Here is an 18,911-nt window from a genome sequence, read left to right as displayed (position 1 = left end):
ATCAGGAAGAATTTTTTCATAATTATTTTGTTAATTAGATGATGAAATGAGTTACACATGTTACAGGAAAATTTGATAGTGTTTTCAATGTTAAACCTTCTTGATAAACTTTTGAAAGTATGGGAACATTAAATAGATTCTTTGCAAGTTTGATTATTAACTTAGGCTAATATCCAAGGAAGAATGTTGTTTATATTTGTTATAGCTTTCTGAAAAATAATGTGCGATATAATTTTGCTGACAAAAGTTGAAACTAACAACTAACTGTTAACTTTTGAGTGCATTAGGTGATTCTAGCTACATTTGACTCTAGCATCCATCAACTGCAAATTGACAAGTTTATGAGTTGAGACAAAATGACATAAGATAAGTACAGCGTAGGATCCACCAGAAGTAAAGAAATAATTACATTTCTAAGAGAAAAAAAGGTTGGTAGCAATATGACTAGACAGACAATGTGAGAAAAAATATGATACCCCAAATGCAAGGTAAAAGCATGTTTGAATCCTGGTGACTTCTTTCTAATTGAAATAATTAGTCATAGGTTTTTCTTTTAAATATCCTTGACTGTTCCTTTCATTAGGTGTGACTGAAAATTTGTATTTTGGGGAGTGCGGCAGTAAAAAAACGAACCTTGAGAGATAAATTTTGTATGGATAGAAGGAGCAATTTTTCAAAAATCAGATTTGGGTTTCTATAATGCCTCTATAATTTGTTATTTTTGACAGGAGATGCCATCTTACTCTGTGCAAGCTCTGGATGGGTTAGGGCAGCCACTGTACGATAACCTGTCATCTGATGGTTTGGGCTTCGCCGACAGAACAACACGAACCGAGGATCTTGAGTTGTAAGGAAAAACTCATTACTTAGCACGTAACGATAATGTATTATTGATGGCAAAAGCACAGGACCTTGAGGTGTGTAGCTTGCAACTCTTGTCTTGTTGCGAGTTGTATATATCACATTCTTTCTAAGATGTTGCTGCAAAGAACTTCTTGCAGTCCGGATTTCTTAAGGGAAAGAATCTAAACCCTAACTCTAAACCCTAACATTCTCGATCGGTGTTGTGTAAACAGAAGATGTAACCACATCAAAATCAATGCGGTTCCGTTACAAATGATACCGTGTTCAGGTAAACGCTGCCTAAGTGAAGTTTGTAATCTGACCCAAAAGCATGAATTGTGGGCGCATTTGGGGCGAACTTCAAACCTTGAACTGTGATGTTAAAAAGGAAAAAAGGGTTTCCTTAATGTTATTTCTTTGCAGTCCATTTTGCCAGAGATGCTATCTTGTGATTAGAAGTTAAAATTAAATTGATGTTTACACAGGGGGAGTTTGAGAATGGTAATCGGGTACATTGTGGGAAGGCAAGTGCACCCACTGCTACATGTATGCTAACCAGGCTTCCTTTTAAGTTCGTTTTGGGGAGAAGATGGTCTGACATTTATTGTTATGATGAAAGGTCCATTTGGAGAAAACTTGTCCTTTTGAAGTTCTAATTTTCTTTCTGTGTGCAGGGCAAAGAGCAAAGTTTGTTCATTCTGCAATTGTGGTGTGGAGATGCGAATGTTTCATGGGGAACTCCAGAGATACGCACCAACACCTGGATACAATCCCAGCAAAAAGGACCAAACAAACAGTGGCTGTGATCCCTTCAGAGATATCGATCCATTGGACACTGGTCAGTATGTTGACGATCCTCCTGAGCCTCAGCCAGTTATAACACGGCGAGGGCCTGGCAGACCGCCTGGTCGTGGAAGAAGGAAAGGAATTGTAGTGGTGGGCTTACCTCTGAGATCTGGTAACCAGGAATTGACAGTTGACAAAACGACGTTTGGGACCACAAGGGAGAAAGATCTTGGCGACGTGTTTGATGAAGACGGCTTTACATGGGCTCACCACTGTTGTGCATCATGGTCTGAAGGAGTCAGTCAGACAGATTCTTACGATTTAATAAATGTTGACCAGGCTGTTGTCAAGGCGTTATCAGAGGTGAGTGGTGTGGTAGCTGACATACGTAAAAATTCTGACACATGTCAACTTTGAACCAACATATAAACTGAAAATTGTAGATCTCAACCATACAGTCCCACTCCAAAGTTACCAAGATGCAAATTGTTTTTAAGCTATTCGAAGTGGGTAGGGTGATGACACTGATTAATCAAAAGATACTATACAAGTTAGCTAGAGTGTGTATTTACATGTACAGTTGGGAGCTGTGAGGGATCAAATGTGAAGTTTGCCAGGTATGCTGCATTCTGTATCTAAACTTCAAAATTGTGATAACTGTAACACAGAATGTTAACTTGGGTAATGTTTAAACTATACTGAGTTTTTTAAGGGGAAAATACTCTTCCCGTTGTCTACAAATTCATGAAATATTAATGTATTTTAAAATGCAAAAAAATTGATCTCTGCAAGGAGTTATCTGGTTTTAGCTTTATTTGTAGAAACTTAGGGGGCTTTCTTTTTGTCAGAACTGGCCGGCCAGACCTGTCAGTTAGCAAAGAAAATGCAACAATTTAAAGGAACACCTCCGTGATGATCAAATTCGTCTGGAGGAATAGATACACATCTATCCTTGAACTGCGTTAACTTGAATGCATTGTAGAGATAGTCTTCCAAAATGCGGGATCTGGCTGGTCAGTTCTGTCAAAATGGAAAGTGTCCTTAGTTTGGTTTCAAATTTGGAAAAATTGTAACAACACCCTCTTTGAATCTTTTAAGTGGTTTGAGGAGAAAATTTAGGACCACAACTTTCCAGGAAAACTGTCTTTGGCCCATTTTTTAAATGGTTTGTTTGATTTTCAAATGGGTCATCTCAGACAATAAATTGATTTTTTTTTTGCAGCGATGTAATCACTGTAACAGATTTGGTGCAAGTGTGGTTTGTCAGATTCCTGGGTGTGGGAAGACCTACCATTATCCCTGCGCAGCCAGCAGTGGCTCCTTTCAGGTTTGTATTGAGAAGAAATGTAAATTTCGAGTGCTAAATGTTTAAAGGAAAGAGAGAGTCGCTAAAGGCAATTAAAAAGTAACCTTAAAAATTACATCTTGGGTGTGTATAGGAAAATAAATTTCTAATTTCTAAAGAAACTGTGGTGCTGCGTCGTTGGGAGATTGAAACAGGAAAAATTGGTTTTATCGAACCTGTTGATAAAAGTGGAATTACCACCATGAATGATTTGGAAAGCTGACGTTTTGAGTGTTAGCCCTTCATCAGATTTGCTCGGTCGAAGGGCTAACACTCGAATTGCCAGCTTTCCAAATCGTTCATGGTGGTAATTTGACCTTTATCAACATGTTTGATGAAACCAAATTTTCCTGTGTATAGGAAAAGTTGTGTTCCCCCAGTATAAGAAAAGGTCTCAGCCATCAAAGTGGATATTGTTTCTGGAGTGTGGAAGTTGCGCGTACACCTTGTATTTGGACTTGACTTTAGGTTTGGTAGTGCAACTGTTGTTCCCAAATCACTTTTAGTATACCAGCAACCAGAGTTTATAAATAAACCAAAAGGAAAGTGGACATTGTATGAAGTTGATATTTGTTATTTATTAATTGCATTCAAATGAATATTCATTTATTGCAGGACATTAAATCCATGACTATGTTGTGCCCGGATCACTTGGAAGATGCAGGACATCTTGGTAAGTGAGCTTAAGATTAGGATTTATCAGTTCTGTCAGGAGTGAAGAAATACTGTAGCTCAGATCTCTGTATGGACAAACATTGCTGATTAAAGAGTAATGCATTTCATAGAATATAATCAAACTTGAAGTTCTTTAGCTAGATCCATGTACAAGTCCTTTTGCACTCACCCTGGCCTGGGAGAAGTTGTCAAGCAATATTCTTGTATCCAAAGAGCGTCATTGTGTCCTGGGACGCACTTGTTTTTCTTTGCATGCGCAGAATATAGAACAAAGGGTCCAATTGGATGCAGAAAAAAATCAAATGTTTATGCAAATTACAAATGCCAGGAAAAACATTCCACAACGAAATTGAACTTTCCCATTTCTCAGATTTCAAGGTAAGCTTTTACTTTCGGATTTTGTAGTCGAATAATTTTATGTTGTCAGCAATCATGTCCAGTTTGAAGAGTAAGTTCTTGTGTTTGAATTCCCACGTGTTGTGTGATGTTATATCTGTTAGTGAGCTGTTTTTTAGGCGAAACAATCGGCGACCCTTTCGATCTGCTAATGATAACTTAACATTTCAGTCACAGTTTCGAGCATTGGTTTGTTTATTGTGAGTGAAATGACAGAGAACCCAACAGCGAAGTATGTTAAATCTTTGTTTTGTGCAACGCTGTTGATATTAATTCCGGGTGCGCATGTGTCATCGTCTCGGTTCTTGTTTTGCATGTGACTTGTCTCTTTTGCAAATTATGCAAACATGTATTCATTGGCTTGATCATTAACATTTGCCATGGCAAAGTGTTAAAATAAATTTGGTTTTATCAACGGAGTTGATAATGTAAATTGACCACCGTACAGATATTCTAAAAGCTGATGTTTCGAGTGTTAGCCCTTTGTCAGAGCAAATCAAGGAATTGTGGGTTGTGTGTAGTTTTTATAGTGGAGCAGGAGCTACGCTATTGGTGGTAACATGGCAACGTGACAAATAGGAATACATTAGTTAAGTGAAAAGCGTTTGTTAATACTGTGGGGATTAAATGTGTTGATTTGGAAGATGGATTTTTGTTCCAGATTCTTGTGGCTTTCCGTCGTACCTTGATGTAGGGAGAGGCTGCAGATAGCCATGTGTTTTTTTGGAGTATCACATGTACCTCTGCAATGTAATTTATTGCATAACCTGTACGTTATGCAATAAATTATACATTGGCGAGACAGGTAGACGACTTGGTGACCGATTCCGCGAACACCTTCGCGATGTTGAGAAGAATGACAAGGATGCGTCTAAGCTAGTCGCTCTTCATTTTAATCTCCCTAAGAACTCCAAAAAACACATGGCTATCGGCCTTTCCCTACATCAAGGTACGTTGGAAAGCCACAAGAATCTGGACCAAAAATTCATGTTCCAAATTGGCACCCTTAATCCCCACGGTATTAACGAACGCTTTTCGTTTAACTAATGTATTCCTATTTTTTACCTTGCCATGTTACCACCAATAGTGTAGCTCGTACTCCACTTCTAAAACTACACACAACCCACAATTCCTCGATTTGCTCTGATGAAGAGTTAACGCTCGAAATGTCAGCTTCTAGAATCTTTGTACGGTGGTCAATTTCTCTGTTGATAAAATCAAATTTTTGTATACTACTTCCCCACCGACGCAGCACCACGGTTTCTTTACAAACTACCCCCTTCATTCATTTGTTAAAATAAATAATGCTCTTTTACGGAAATTTGAGATTCAGTTCAGATCTAGATCATTTGTCAACTGGAGACAACATATTGTACAGCATACGGATTCCTCAAGATGTTTTCAGATGTGATCGATGGAGCTTCCACAGCTTATACATCTCAATTTTGATAGATGAATCGATGGGCATAACACTTTCAAAGAAATTGATCATTTTATTTAAGTGCATTTTCGCATCTAGAAATCTGAAACTGTCCTGCAGCAGCAATTAAGAGGCAGTAGATCAAATATTAAATATTCTTGTTGAATATTAATTAGCTGGACCCCCAAATTTTTCAAGAAGGGGTCCAGAGTACCCCTAAATTTGAAAACCTGGATACAGCTCTGCTTAGACGACTTACCAAACCGACAAACACCCATACAATCAATTGAAGAGTTCAAAAGATAGCAATAAATAAATAATTAATGAACTGAGGCCAGTAACAGAATCCTCTGGACAAGCCTTTCATGAAGTTTGCTTGCTCACTTGGCAAGTTCAAAGTTTAGTTTTTTTCTTGGTTAAACGTTGTGACTTTTGGTTTTAAACACACTCTTGAAACCCTTTTTGCATCTTTCAAGGGAAATTGAAAGTTCTTTCCATATTTCAAAAAGGTTTGTTTGGGGTGGTTTGGGCAGGACTGGTGGGATGCAGGATTTGGCTTGTCCCAGCTTCTGTGGAATGGTTGTGTGAGGGTAATGCGCTAGAGTGTTAACAGCATTTCCCTGGCTTCAACTACAGGAGTTAATAGCTTTTTTTCAAAATTGTGTCCTGTTTCTTTCTTCTTTCAGCTGGAAGTGAAGCCGAATGTGTCCTCTGTGGGGAAACTAAGGACTTTGCTGCCCAAATTTTCTGCACAAGCTGTGGCCGTCATTATCATGGCCGTTGCTTAGAGCCTGCAGTTGATTTAACATCAGTTATAAGGATGGGATGGCAATGTCCAGATTGTAAAGTTTGTCAAGGTTGCAGGTTTGTAATGAAATTTCACTGCCATACATGTACATGTACATGTAGTTAATGCATTTAGCTTAACCTGGCTTAGTACAAACTACAGTACCAGTCAAAGGTAAGTTGACAGTCTTGACTTGAAACTCAATCCATGATGCTCAATGTTTTTGAGAATCGAGGGTCGAGTTTCAAGGCAGCATGCACATTGAAAATCATCAAGGCAGCATGCACATTTAGAATCATCTTCGGTAAACAGGGAGCAGTGGCAGAAGTTTTCAAACAGACTTACCAAATGTAAACAAACTTGAACTTAAATTCAAGTTGGAAAGTTACACAGAGAGTACTGTGCGACACAAAAAGTTTCGTCTCTTCTCTGTGAAGACATGCCCGCAAAATTTAGTATGGTATTCTCTACAAGCAGAGATTACAGTCACATTTGTGCCCCATATTTGGCAGAAACACATGATACATTATTATGCAAGTCAAATTTATTTATCTCCATTCTCCCGTGGAAAATTGCTTTGACACTGTAATCATGCAGCTTGGGGTTTTTAGTCGTGAGTTTTAAAAAAAGACTCTTCGCCTGAATGTAGGGATTTTAAACAACTGAAATGTCACACTTCTAATTATTGCAGCAAAATGAGAGCAAAGGCAACAACTGTGTTATGTTCTTATTACAGGCAACCTGGTGATGACAATAGAATGTTGGTGTGTGACTTGTGCGACACAGGGTATCATATGTTCTGCTTAGACCCGCCCATGAGCACAATTCCCAAGACTGGATGGAAGTGTCTGGTTGGTTAAATTGAATGTTATTGTTAGTTGGTACATGTATTAGGTGGTTCTTTTTTTCTAAGAAATGTTTATTTTTCACTGCCATTTCAAAATTCTATGAATTCATCTTACCTGTAGTAGTTTGACTTACTGGGTAGCAGTGCTTGGGAAGTAGAAAAGCGTTTCAGCAAAAAACTTGTTGCAGATTGGCATTTGCTTCTCATCACGAGAACTTAGTGAACAGCCTATCCAGGTTTAGTGCAGGCCCTGCTTCTGGATCGATGATTAAAATCAATTATCATGATTGTAATTAACCATCATTGGTTAACGATTTTACCATGTTCTTCAGAGCTGCCGTAAGTGTGAAGACTGTGGGTCAAATACTCCTGGAGGAGGCCCTACCTCTCGTTGGCATCACAACTTTTCTGTTTGCGACAGTTGCTACCAACAGCGCAACAAGGGTCTATTTTGCCCACTGTGTGGAAGAGCTTACAGACAGTTTACGGATGTGGCTATGGTACAGTGTCTTTCCTGTGAGAAATGGATTCATGCTAGCTGTGATCATATTGACAGAGAGGACTATCAAAAGTACAACTCTAAAGATCTTCCATACATCTGCCCCAGATGCAAACCAAAGAAGGGTTCTCTGCAACTTTTGGTGAGATTGTGTATCTAAATTCTACGTTCTTTTATGCTCAGGCCGCACTTCACTCTGGAATAAAAGAATTGGTGTTTCTAGTTATTGAGAATGCCACCGGAGTTGTCCTATGAGTATTCAGATTTGCATGGTTCCAAGACTGCATTAGGCATTTTAATGATCTTTGTCTAGTGAAATGTTGGGTCCCTAAGGGCGGGACTTGACAGCCCGCTCTCAAATCCTGGCCAAGGAGCCTTTATGTGGTTAACAACTGCCTCGCAAAGTGTAGGTTGGGTACCTGAGACATCCAGGAGCTTTCACTATTGGCAGCCAGCTCCCAGATGGAGACCGCTCCCATGGCTGGCAAATCCAGGCAACCCAGCCATGAGCCCCCACACGGAGGGAGAAAGCAGGCACCCGTCACACTGATAAAACAGTGGAAAGAAAGGGAGGGACAGGGGAGGGGAGACATCCTCCAAGAAGTCCCCACGCTCAGGAAAATGCAATCTCTCAGAAAACGCTGACTAAAATGCTAACAAAACTTTCACAACGCCCTATGAACCAAGAACACGAAGAATCCTGGCACCTGCGCATATCTAACAAACCGCTGACCATGAAGGTAAAACTTGTGCTCCTAGTTGTTAACTCCGCTAAATTGCATTTCACTGCATTTAAATGCAATTGAACGAAGTTAACAACAAAAAGCGGCACAGACTGGCAGCACGGTTATCTTCTAAGAGCAGTCAGTGGTGCATGGTGTCAGTGGTGCATGGCCTTGGTGCATGGCCTAGGTGCATGATCACGTAGTTCTTCAGTCACATGGCTGCACTGGTTGGAGATCTTGCAGGTTTTGTTGTCCCATTTCACCTAGTTGGCTCTCTTTCCCCCCTCCCCTCCCTATTTTTTCCACTGCTTGTCAGTTTGATGGGTGCCTGGATGCCTGGCTTGGGGGCTCACGACTGGGTTGCGGGGGATTGCCAGCCATGGGGGTGTCACTAGGCCCAGTGTCTGGCTGGCTGGCTTCTAGTGGAATCCCTTAGACATTGCAGGCACCCAAGGTCCATTTTGCAATGTAGTTGTTAATTACTCTGACTTGACAATTTTGGTATTAAGTTGGTGTTAACTGAGGTCTTTCCTATTTGTAGGAAAAGAATGATGGTATTGATCTTGCTATTGACAACCCAGTACCTGATGTGGACATGTCCTTTGATTACCAAGTAGAAGACAAGCGCACACTGACAATAGCAGCTGAAAGTACAAGCCCTTGTAACATGGATGAAGACCTTCTTTTACCTTCAAATCTGGATGACTTGAATCCTCTTCGACACTTTGACCCTGTGCTGGATGTGACTGACACTGAGACCATTCCTATTCCCAGCCTGGACAACATTGAGCCTGAGAAACTGTCCTTGGGTGAGAAGTTGCCACTGGATGAAGAAATGGAGGTGGTTGTGAAGCCTGATCATGAATTGGAGATGCTGGCAACTCCTGATCTCCCAGATACGTTGCCGTCATTTGCTGTGATGGACAGACATTTATCACAGCCAAAGGCACCAGTGCCTAACTACTATCATCATCGCAACTCCTACTTCACACCTCCAAAGGTTGCTGGGAAGAGAAAGTTCACTGGCAAGATCAAGGTTTGTGTAACAAGTGGATATAACTTTGCCACCAAGTTCACTTTTTTCATCACACTGTTTAACAAATAGATTCCATGTTGCCTTGCTTGTGTCAAGTCATAGATCACAGATGAAATCAAATTAAAAGGGGTTGAAATATCGATTTCGCACCACGATTTCTTGTCTTCCAAAATATTAAAGTTATTAATTCCAAACTGAATTTGGAGAAGGTTCACAATGTAATTACAGTTCAATGCATAGCATTAGACTTCTGATTTGAACTTTGAACCTTCAACTTGCTCGGAGCAAAGTGCCAGTCAAAAACACAACATTGCGTGGCAATATTGCAAAGTAGCGTGCAAAGGAACAACCGGTTTCACTGTAAAGAAATATTGTTGGCTTCCCAAATGAACTTCATCCCCTTCAAAAGGGAAGTGAATTTTTTGATCATAGTAGCACTTAAACTTGAATTCCAGATATGCATTTTCACAGCTTGTGTTGTTTATCTAATTGACGTTCCATTATTGAGCTTCAAAAGGGTGTATTTTGTTTAAAGATCCAATAAAACACCATTCGCGTTACATCTGCTTTGTTGCCATTGTTTGTACGGTGTCCACCTGATAAAATCAATACCTTTCCAGTACCCCCTGAAATGTACCAAAGATATGCGCAGGATACTCTAGGCACAAAACCAATACTTAGCAGGTTTCCATTTTCGTGACACGAGAAAAACGGAGAAATGACACCCATTTTTGACTGGTTTGCCATAGTGGCAACCCAGTTATAAAGAAATTTGATGGTGACATCACCTATGCATCTGTCGTCTTATAGATCATATTTGAAAACCAATCGAAATGTGTAAATTATTGAACTTATTGTATTAAAACTCGATGTTTCAGCAGATACACTGTATTAGACTGGATGTTACAATAATACCTTTTGTTGAAGACTGCATTAATCTATTGTTTAGTTTACATATAGTATCACACTTCCATGGACTGATATTCCATGGTGAGTACTTTCTGAGGATCACTGGCTCACCTAGCCCAGCCCTGTAACACGGTTTCTGAATGAAGGAATAATATGGCCCATGCAATCACTTGTACATGTACAGAAATGTTATCATTTTCCTTGGTCAAATGGTGTTAACTTTGGCTGTTTCCTTAAACAGACCAGGGCAAGTGGAACCCCTGCTCGTAAGAAATCAAAACATGGTAAACCAGGTCGCCCACCCAACAAACTGAAGAACAAAGCACCACCACAGAGCTCACCTGGAAAGGAAAACTTGGTAAGTGAAACAAGGATTCTCGTTTAACCCATTGAAAAATTGGTGTGTGTCATGTGTGATATATAAGTTTACTTGGCTAATTTTAGAGGTATAGCAGTGGTAAGCAAGCGTTAAAAATGAACCCTATGCACTTTTAATGTACACAAGACTGAGTTCTAGAATTAAGTTCACCTTGAAGAAGAAACAGTGAACTTCCAGATGATGTAAAAATATTGCTAAGAAGTTATTGAAAACACATCAATTGATTTGATTTATTTTTTGAAGATACGGATCTTTCAAGTTATGTCGAAGGTGAAAATTCCTTCAATTACCAATTTATTTTAGGGCAAAAAATTCATCGGTCGACCAATATGAAGCTAAATTTGGGAGGTTATCAATGCTTAGTGAATAGCTACGAAGGCCTTTAATTTTTTTTAATTCTGTACGGCTTACTTCATGAAAATGGGCCATGTGCTCAGGGGTATTCAAGAGTTTTTGACAGGCATATCCACTTGTTTCTAGACTGTTCACAGTCCTCTATTTTTCCGTTTGATCGTCGGGATCAAGCACAAACTGCTGCCATCTTTCTTTTAAATTGCGTGCACAAACTGGGGCGATTGACTTAACCACTGAGTGGGTGGGGGAAGTGGAGGGGTTTTGGCGGGAAAAATTAGGAGACTGTCCAATCTTTCCAAATGCACTCGCGTTTGTTCATTTTTTTATCAACGCATTAAAAATGTGTAAACACAGACACTTATCTATACTGTAGACATGAGGCCATTTGTTGGAAACATTGTTACCATTCATAGAAAGGCCAGCATTGGCATGGAAACCAAAGAGAACTGTATGAATAGACCAATTCGACTAACGCAATGTTGTGCCCAATTCAAATCTTTTGGGAATAAAGCGTTTTGTTCCAAGTATTTCCATATCATTTAAATGTGAATGCTTCATTGTCATGCAAATTCAACACACAAAGAATCTTAACCCCGAGAGATTTGAAATGGGTACAACGTTGAGTTAGTCGAATTGGTTCATTTTATCCCTCATCATCAAAGGGGTCTTATAGAGAAAACAGTCCTGAGTGATATGTATTTTAAGTACTGTTAAATAAATGAGCAGGGGTGTTTTATTGGGTTTAAAACCATGAGGGGATGCCGAGTGGTTGAAATGAGACCCGATAAAACAGGACATGCAAGTTTCAAAAACCTGTCCACAAATATGTTAGCATTCAAGAAAAACTAGCCAGGCCTCATAGAGGAGTGTTTTATTGGGTTTAAAGCTGATGCATGTGACATTTTATTGGTGTTTTGATAGGCTGTTAGGGGCATGAATTATTAATGAGTCTTTGAAGGTTAAATAACAATCAAGTCAATATTGTGGACATAAATAAGAATAAAACCTGTATAAAATGAATGGCCCACTATTATCTTGTAACTCATTTAACTTGTGTTAACAGCCAAGCACTGCAAACATAGTTGATCAGCCCCACCAGGAAGAAGAGTCAGAGAGCCTCCACACAACCTTGGTGCTCTTCTCAGCAGATGATGAATTCACCAGCAAGCAAGACATGTGTTTGTGCTGTGGCAGTTTTGGCAAAGGCACAGAGGGTCAGCTAATCACCTGTTCACAGTGTGGACAGTCCTATCATCCATATTGTGTTGGAGTCAAGGTATAGTTGACAAGTTCTGAATGTTGAGCCATTTTTTTAGCTTTGTAACATGATAATTACAGGTGTTGTCCTGGGTGTGAAGATCCCTGGACAGCTGAAAAAAGTATTTTACATTGGCAAAAATTTTTTTTATAGTAAAACACTGAATTACAGTATACCCCAGCATGTGTACTTCATTACCTAAAATAGTGCTAGTGCTACCACTTGTCTTTTAATTTTCTTATGACTTTGTATGGCTCCCCCGTACTTTCCCAGATGGCTGATCTTAAGTGCTGATTTCTAAATAGCCACTTGGAGAACAAAAAAAATAGCATAAAAATAGCATATTTCTGTTTATTTGAAGATCAATAAAGTAATCTTGACAAAAGGCTGGCGTTGCCTGGATTGCACCCTCTGTGAAGGCTGTGGCAAGGGAAGTGATGAGGCGCGACTTCTGCTGTGTGACAGCTGTGACATCTCTTATCACACCTACTGTCTTGATCCTCCTCTGGGGCACGTTCCTCAGGGTGGCTGGAAATGCAAGTGGTGAGTACCAAGACAAGTTTCACCTGTGGTGTACTTGAGCTGTTACAGCAAGAGCATTATAATTATTATTCACTTTTGAAGAATAAATGTTGCTCTATACTTGAGCATGGAAAAGTCATCCAATTTACTCCATGTACTATGATTATACTGTAGTTACAAGGGAAACTCAGGAAAAGGAACCCAAGGTTAACCCATTGACTCCCAGGGGTCCCCCATTGACGAGTAAAATTGTCTGGCATTAGACAAAGTAAGATACTAAGTCCGGCTGGTTTGGACGTCAAGGGGTTAAACAATTACGGTATTTGTAACACTTTGTAAGGGACTTTATCAAGATCTTTTATGGCAAATTATAGCCGTGCAGGATATGACCAGTGACCTTAAAGGGAACACCACTCTTTTAACAAATGTCACCTAAAATTTTCCAATTGTCCTTGTTAGAAGATCTGTTACAAAAAAATGCATTAACCAGTGAAATAATTTTTTTTGTCATCTTCCAAAGATCTGCCTCAATGCTTTCAGGTGCGGCGATCTTGAATGTCATGCATTGCAAGTTGGGTAGTGGTGATGTTTCACGGTTGCTTTGCTGTCCACTTTGCAGAACTTTGAGTCAAAATCGGTTTCGTTGTACAAAGCAAGTGAAAACCAGAAAAGATACTAGCATAAGTTTCCATATTTTTCTGAAGCTATCTGAAGGATGATTCTTCCAAAGAATTCCACCTCAGCTGGCATAACAGGTCATCAATCACAAAGGCTGAAAGGTGTTCGTGAGTGCCTGAATTTGCAAGCAAAGAATGTCTTCTTCTTCTTTGCCTTGATTTACTCTTCTTTCTTTGCTTGATTAATATTCTGGTTCCAACTGATCGTTGAAGGAAGAATCTGTATCTTCTCCTTTAAACTGAATCTCATCACGAAAATGTATACAATATAAACAAGGGAAGGAGACTTGAAGCAATGCAACTGAGAAACGTCATCAGTATCCAACTTGCATTGCGTGATATTCAAGATGGCTGCACCGGGAAGCGCGGAGGCCGATCTTTGGAAGTCAATAAAAAATTACTTCACTAGGTAATGCATTGTTTTTGCTACAGATCTTCTAATAAGTAGACATGGAACACTTCAGGGGACATTTGTTAACACAGTGGAGGTTCCATTTAAAGATTTGCAGGTCGGATTGAGTGAAAGACTGCTTCGATCGAATATGTTTATAAGGTTCTCTGATGTTTGTTGTTTATCATATGTTTCTGAAAAGACATGAGAGCATAGCCATTTTTAGATATTAATACAATGGCAGCAACTTCTTCTCAATTGTTTTATGACCCTTAATATTAATTGGGTAGAGATTTAAACACATGATCTCTCACTCAGGAAACATTTTTGTGTCAGTTGTGTGGTTCATCAAAAAGTGTAGGTGCTAAGTGCTGACACTTACTGTCGCACAACTGGTTTGATGGGTCTGGTCAACCACAGCTTGTTGTTCTTGTTTTTGTTGGTGTACCAACTGTTGCTGCAAACATGATTAGAGGCTGTAACGAGCAAAACTGTTAGTTATAATTTACTTTATGGTCTGGATAGTTATGAAAGGCCCAATACATGTAAACCCGGAAGCTAACCAGATGGTGGTGATTTTGCAGGTGTGTGATTTGTGTTGATTGTGGAGCAACCTCACCAGGAGTGGGGTGTCAGTGGATGTCAAATTACACGCAGTGTGGTCCATGTGCTAGCAAAACAACATGTCCTGTCTGCAAAATCAAGTATAACACCAATGACCTCATGATACAATGTGCACATTGTGAAAGGTGATGGCTTGATTGTCTGCATGCATTTTTAGTTGCACTGTTCTTTGTGTGCGATTATTACATAAAAGTTTTTAAAGTAAAATTAATATTGTACTTAACTACAAACAAGCATGAGACGCTTGTAAACTTCATGGGAAGTTATGATAACAACGATGAAGTAGTACTTTGTGTTAATACTGTAGTCTCTCTTTTTTTGCACTTTCTGTTGGACATTAGTGATATTTAGCAACTATTCACCGAAGTGGAGGTGGCTAGTGGTGGATAGTTACTGAGTCGCGAACACCAACACTAAGGTGGATGGTTGTTTTATTATATACTAAAACAGTGAGAAAATACAGCACAATAAGATGAGTTAATCTCATTTATTCCAAGATTACAACATTGGGCACAAATTCCACACGAATTGCTTGCAGGTGAATGGCAAAGGATATCCGGAGTTTGCGTAGCCAATCGTACTTAACATGTATATTATCTAAAAGTCAAGTCAAGTCAATTCAGATCATTTTGTAACTGTTTCCTTTTGCAGATGGCTTCATGGCTCATGTGATGGTCTTGTAAATGAGGAAGAACTTGATCGTGCAGCAGATTACGGATATCACTGTTTATATTGCCGACCAAAAACCAAGCAAACACTTGTTGGTGTCAGCGGTATGTCTTGTAGAACTCCATCTGCTTCTCATCCTTTCTCCTCCTTCTTATCTTCTGCTGGAACTAACACTTTGCACGGTTAGTAAGGAAGGCACTGTGCACCCTTGAAAAAACCCCTTAGCAGAATTTGTTGTTTAAAAAAAAAACAACAACAACATCAGGGGTCAATTCAATAAAAAAGTTACACATGTAGTTTTTACTCGTGTAACTTGTGTGTGTAAAGTCATGCATTCAATGAAAGATTTTTCTGGGTAGTGCACTGTACATGTAAGTGATATTGTCATCAGGGCTGTCTGAGTGAGTAAGATTGTAGGCCTGCAATGTGTGCATGAATTACAAAACTGATGTAGGATTTTCTTGACTTTAAACATTTGATGTACATTGTACAGTTATTCTGTTTGCACTTGCCACCAAAGCAATGGTCAACCTCAACAGTGCCATTAACATTGGTAGCATTCTTGTCTAGAGTGTTTATGGGCTTTGTGAGTAGACCCCTGCTTAGCCTAACTGCACCATTTGTGGATTCCATCGCTATTCCTCCCAATACAGGAATACAAGATTCGAGAAAAACCTTTAACAAGCAAATACAAAAAAGAAATCAAGTAAAAAATAATGAGATATCTTCGTCGCAAATATTTTCCAATAGTCTTCCATCCAGGTACCAACCCTATCTGATAGGGTTTACTTAAGTAAGGAAAAACATCAAACTGTTCGTAATTGGAATGCAAGAACGATAGCAAAATTAGATGACATAATAAAGAGTAAAAGAAATTAATTTTGCAAAAATAATGACTACACAATACCAGCCTACTTCCCTTTACCCACATTCACGCAATGCGTGCCTATTTTTCTACTCTTGCATTCACACAATGTTGCCTGGGTCATAATACAATTGTAACGTGGCTTACTTGTTATAGAGAATGAACATTTTAGCTTTCAGAGTTTTAACCTGTTGTTTTGCATGCTTATCAAGCTGCAGTAACACACAGCAATTTAAGATTTGGTGAGGTGTCATTTTCTCTTTGACCTTGCCCTCTGTGGTCAAGTGATTAGTTTGGACAGGGGCAATGATTTAATCATTTTAGCAATAAACCAAAACACTTGTTTTGAACAGTTTTGTGATTAAAATTTGAAGCTGAAAACTTTGCCGGTTGTATGGTGTGTAAGGGACCACTCATTGGAACTCGGAAGTAATTTTAATGTAATAGCTCTCTTAAATGACACCCCCCATAGACTAGTAAAATCGTCTGGCGTTAGAAAGAGTAAAATCTATTAAGTGTCACTCTCTGTGGTCAAAAGGTTAAGATTTTCTCAAAGTGATTTAAACAGTTTTATCCGTTTGGACCTCTTCCACAGAAACACTGGTTTTTTACTCGTTCGCTTAACATGAAATGTAGTACAAGTAACTCGGTACGATTGCGGGATAACAGTGGATTTCTTCTAATTAAGTTGGATAGACTTAGACTTCTTATTTTCCTGATTTCGTCTTGTTATATGTAATTTCATTTCAAGTGGAGCGATGATCCTCACAGTCATGAACGCAATTTTAGCAATTGCATTGAGAAGGCTGAATAATTCAGGCTTCTCTATGCAATTGCGTTCCTAACTGTGAGGATCATCGCTTAACTTGATACCTTGAAAATGGTTTTTTTTTTAAAGCTGCATCAACCTCTCTCTGTTTGCTGTATGTGACACCTTTCAAATGCTCAATTCTTTAATCATACAGATTTGTCCAGTTTGTGTTCTTTTTTAAGTGAACTAGTACCATTATTTTTTGTGACTCTTTTCTTGCAAAGGTCCACCGTCACCCAGGGCCACAGCATTGCATCATTACAGACCTCAATCCTCACAGGAAATCGCCTCTTTGCCTTCTGGAAAGCCTCTACATCCATGCCAGCACCGAAACAACAGCTTCAGAGAAGTCAAGTTATCAGTGCACTATAACAAATTACAGATGTCAGAACCTGCTTCTGGAAACAGCATTGAACTGACAGAATCTGGTGTGCTGCACATGAATAGACTCAAGCTCCCTCCTGGAGGTGTGAGGAGGCGGGTCATCAAGACCAAAGTCAAGCCAAAGAAGTTTGGCCTGCCTGTTAGTCCTATCAAAAAGAATAATAGCTTTGTTGGTCATATGGAGGACAAAGATGTTGTCTTTAACAGAGCACTTGAAGGTGGTGGTGATAACAAGCTGGTCCGTAGCCTTGAGCACCAAGCGGCTTTGTTCCCATCTAAATTAAGCAGACCCAGGCAGTCCAGTGGGGGACGTCCAGGTGTGGGTGGCTTTGTCCTACATGGCCGGGGTTCAGGAGGAAGACGGTTTCTTGGGCGGGGTGTCAGAGGTAGCATCAAGAGGAAAGGTTCAGGATTCACACATGGCCCATACATGAACAGTTATGGAAACCAACTGTCGCAGGCATGTAGCAATCGCTATTTTTTGGAAGTCCTACCTCTAATGTCTAGCAGTATCAGAAAGCTATTGTCTCTGATGGACAATAAATGTGAACAATGGTGGAATGTGAAATCCAAAACTTACACTCAAAGTAAATGGCCTTTGGGCAAAAATCAAAGCTCAAAATTTTGCCAGTCGTGTTGAGCAAACGCGCTTTCAGATCTGAACAAAAAAAGGAAGTGATTGTTGTTGTCATGGTAGCACTTAAAGTATTTATTGTTGCATTCTGTAAAAACTATATTATTTTTTTCCTTCAAGGAGAGAAAACTTCAAGAAGAGAAATGTACTGAGATCTTTGCTGTATTTTTTACCATTCAGGAAACATTTTCAAGTGGATTAAATGGCTCATCCATGGGCTCAAAACAGTCATCATTGAGCCATTTAGATTCCTCAGTTAATCAGAGCAGTGCTGATACTTGGGCTGACAGCAGTGATGAAAATGGACTTAATGATGCATTTCCAAAGTGGATGCAGGTGGATGTCTGAATATCTTTCATTTCATTGTTTCCTTTTTACTTTGTGCAAGTGAACATTGTAATCAACTTACTGTATTCCTGTCCGGGGTTTACAATACCATGACATTGCAGTGTTTCGTGGAGCAATGTATAGTATGTATTTGGGAATAATAGGAAGGAGAAGGAGATGAAAACATAATATTGTATGTATGTGTTTTCCATTGTCATAATTGCACATTATAAAGACTAGGAAAATTATTGAGTTCATCTGATTCCTGCTTTCAGTGTTACCCTGTGTGTGACGTTAGTTTCCTTCTATGGTCAATTCTCTGTTCTTTTTTGGTCTGCCTAATCACAGTGCCTTTTTGCCTCAGGAAGCATTTTTTGGAAAAGAGTTGTTGGATGCATTAGGGAGGGATAAAAGATCAAGGCAAGGCAACAAGACACCTTCTACTCCTTCTGAAGATGAAGACAAGGCTATTCAAGACCCATTTGCTGCACAGAAGGGCACTGTCCATCAAGATCAACATGTTACATTTGCAGGGGCTGGACAAGTCCCTTACCAAATGGTCTCTGGTGAGGAACAACAACATCCTCAGCATCCAAGGCAGTTACTTCAACAACCAGGATATCCAGGAGGTAGTCACAGCACAACTCAGAAACACCAGTCTAATTTGACCTTGAGTGGACAAGAGATGTAAGTCAGTAACATGCTATTTCTTTGCCTTCTGGGCTTAGTTGCTTGAAAGCAACTTTGC

General features: G+C 39.5%; 1 protein-coding gene across 1 annotated transcript in view; it reads left to right on the top strand.

Annotated features, from left to right (window-relative positions):
* LOC138040543 (histone-lysine N-methyltransferase 2C-like) overlaps nt 1-18,911 on the top strand; it is a 56,125-nt gene that overhangs the window by 7,212 nt on the left and 30,002 nt on the right. Inside the window, exons 5-20 of the mRNA XM_068886270.1 lie at nt 729-847; nt 1,518-1,992; nt 2,852-2,956; nt 3,590-3,647; nt 6,152-6,329; nt 6,989-7,103; nt 7,432-7,740; nt 8,865-9,359; nt 10,510-10,626; nt 12,065-12,277; nt 12,621-12,802; nt 14,434-14,598; nt 15,125-15,246; nt 17,043-17,662; nt 18,017-18,172; nt 18,528-18,850. Coding sequence (XP_068742371.1) covers nt 729-847; nt 1,518-1,992; nt 2,852-2,956; nt 3,590-3,647; nt 6,152-6,329; nt 6,989-7,103; nt 7,432-7,740; nt 8,865-9,359; nt 10,510-10,626; nt 12,065-12,277; nt 12,621-12,802; nt 14,434-14,598; nt 15,125-15,246; nt 17,043-17,662; nt 18,017-18,172; nt 18,528-18,850 — 3,752 coding nt within the window. The remainder of the gene's footprint in view (nt 1-728; nt 848-1,517; nt 1,993-2,851; nt 2,957-3,589; nt 3,648-6,151; nt 6,330-6,988; nt 7,104-7,431; nt 7,741-8,864; nt 9,360-10,509; nt 10,627-12,064; nt 12,278-12,620; nt 12,803-14,433; nt 14,599-15,124; nt 15,247-17,042; nt 17,663-18,016; nt 18,173-18,527; nt 18,851-18,911) is intronic.

This window comes from Montipora capricornis, chromosome 1 (assembly GCF_036669925.1).
Source record: "Montipora capricornis isolate CH-2021 chromosome 1, ASM3666992v2, whole genome shotgun sequence".
NCBI classification, from domain to species: Eukaryota; Metazoa; Cnidaria; class Anthozoa; order Scleractinia; family Acroporidae; genus Montipora; species Montipora capricornis.
Note: the sequence above shows the minus strand (reverse complement) of the source record. Positions and strands in the feature narration are given on the sequence as shown.